General features: G+C 44.0%; 1 protein-coding gene across 3 annotated transcripts in view; it reads right to left on the reverse strand.

Annotated features, from left to right (window-relative positions):
- Window positions 1–313: 313 nt before the first annotated feature.
- LOC112156659 (glutaminase kidney isoform, mitochondrial) overlaps window positions 314–2,349 on the reverse strand; it is a 23,135-nt gene continuing 21,099 nt past the window's right edge. For 2 of the 3 annotated variants that reach the window (XM_024288920.1, XM_036216016.1), the window contains exons 17-18: window positions 1,913–1,976; window positions 314–1,839 (exon numbers count right to left, since the gene is read on the reverse strand). In XM_024288920.1, the coding sequence (XP_024144688.1) occupies window positions 1,692–1,839; window positions 1,913–1,976 (212 nt within the window). In that variant the 3' untranslated portion in view covers window positions 314–1,691. The remainder of the gene's footprint in view (window positions 1,840–1,912; window positions 1,977–2,349) is intronic. The other variant, XM_024288921.2, reaches the window with a different exon arrangement.

The following is a 2,349-nucleotide window of genomic DNA, read 5'->3' on the forward strand; positions in this document are numbered from 1 at the left end:
CTTGTATATTTTATATTAGCTTCCGTAAAATGTTCGTATTTGTTAGGTTTTTAATTTCAGAAACGGAGGCTTATATGTAGCTAGCATGTGGCCGGATAACGGAGTGGCAGAAAAGATGGCGGCTTAAAATCATTAGCCGGGAGGAAGTCTAACACCAGAACACCAACAGACGAGTCGCAGATGCTCACAGGAAATCCAAATCATTGGACCAAAGGAACCCCTCCCCCGACTAGAAATATAAAAAATAAAAATGTGTCGATTTATTAATTTATGTACGTATTTAGGTAAAACAATCCAGAAAAATGACAATCGGTCCAATTTGTCCTTAAAGTTTATTAAACATTTGAATCAGTGAATAAATATCTGACGGGTCGGAATGCGCCGCAGCAGCATAGATAACACCCAGAGGAAACCGAAGCGACCGTTACATTCAGAACGAAAACTCTTGTGCTTCTCTCACGGACAGAAACAACCTTGTGGCTCCGGAATAACGACAGTCTCAACGTCACGAAACAAAGGACGGCACGGACATTCAAGTGCGACACATTCCTCACATCACGGGTTCAAAACTGGCGGTGAAGCTCCGGCGGCGTCCTTCCTGAGTTTACAAACATTTACACAAACACACGTGTGTGTGTGCGCTCCACAGAGGACACCGTTCCCTCTGTGGAGCTCACTTCCTGGTGGGCGGAGCTCTGGCTGGATCGTTGCGATCTGGCAGTGTCGCTTCTGATATGTACAAACTTCCTGAACCAGCCGAGGTCAACACAAACGGAGGATCAGATAAAAACAAAAATACACAAATTCATGGTCTTGCTTACAAAACATTTAAGCTAACACAGCGTTCACACACAGGTTGGGATTATTTAAAAAAAATAAAAATAAAAAACGATGCATTTAAAAGCTAATTTTAGTTTGTTGCCCTTTCTGTGCTTTTATTTTGGTAGCTGCTTTCTTTCTCTAAATTGCACTAATAAGAAACAAACAAACAAACATCTGTGATTGTTTGGTAAAATCATTTATCATTAAAATTACGCACTTCAGTCGTTTCAACCGTCGCCGCGGCCAAATACCTCCAACCTGCGACCTTTGACCTATTAGCCTAATATACGATACATAAGCGAAGACATCATTTGGATCGCGACAAAAATACAAACACACGGAGGAGTCTGAAGCGGGGTAAATACTGCACAGGAAATACGTTAGTGCATGATTGTAACACTATAAAAAAAAGGGGGCGTGTCCTGCATTGAGGGGGAGGAGTCATGAAAAATTTCGGACCCTGTTTGTGCTTAGTTAAAAAACTAAGTGACTTTCATCAACTGTGGTTCTAATTTAAGTAAATCGGATGCGTTTGTATTTTTGTTTTTGGTGTCGTCAAAAGTTACAACTTTCAGCCTCGTGTCGCTAAACTTTAGGGATGTCGAACGAAACGTCGGAAAGAAGCGGGAACCGAGGGCTGCACGACGCTAACGGCTCTCAGAGCGTCACCGACACAAACACAAACACAGGAGTGCGCACGTCACATGATTAAATATCGGGGGGGGGGTACATTCCACCACCACGTGTTCTTGACGTGAGGAACCGTCCTGCAGACGCACGGATCCGGTCGGAGGGAACGGCTCTTTCTCTGCGGGGTTGGAGGTTCGGTTCCTCGGCGGACCTTCTGGGAGGGCGGGGGAGGAGTCACGTCACAGCATCCCGTCCAGGTTCTTCTCGGCGCTCTCCTTCTGCGTGCCGGTGTCCTGCGGGCTGTACTGGTTGTGGTAGTCGCGGAGGATGGTGACCACGTCGTGGTGGCCGAAGTGAACCGCTTCGTCCATCGGCGTGTTCCCCCACCTGATACAAACAAACAAACAAACCTCTTGATGTCTTCCAAACCACGCGGCGGGGGCGTCGGCGGGCTGCTCACCTGTCCCTGGGAACCGGGTTGACCTTACAGGCCTCCAGCAGAAAGCGGACCACCTCACCGTGTCCTAAAGAAACACGAGGTCCATGAATGCATCACAGGTGGAGGAAACGAACAGCAGCTCCAAAAAAACGTCTAATCTAATCATTTCTGGAACTACGTCTGCTAAAAACATTAACATTATGTAATAATGTGGGGGCCAACATGGAAACACCCCCACAATACTATTATCAAAGTAAGCTAATTAGATTATTTCCTTTTTAAAGTATTATTATTACATAAAAACTCACATATATTTTGTTTAATTTGTCTAAATAAAGCTTCAAAAAATGTTTCATTTATGGAAATTTAACTAAGATCTCAAATTGTTTAATTTTTACTGAAAAAAGTAAAATAATTCGGCCATATAGTCGATCGTTATGGTAGTTTTAGAATATTAT

The sequence above is a fragment of the Oryzias melastigma genome, linkage group LG2, assembly GCF_002922805.2.
Source record: "Oryzias melastigma strain HK-1 linkage group LG2, ASM292280v2, whole genome shotgun sequence".
Taxonomy (NCBI): Eukaryota; Metazoa; Chordata; class Actinopteri; order Beloniformes; family Adrianichthyidae; genus Oryzias; species Oryzias melastigma.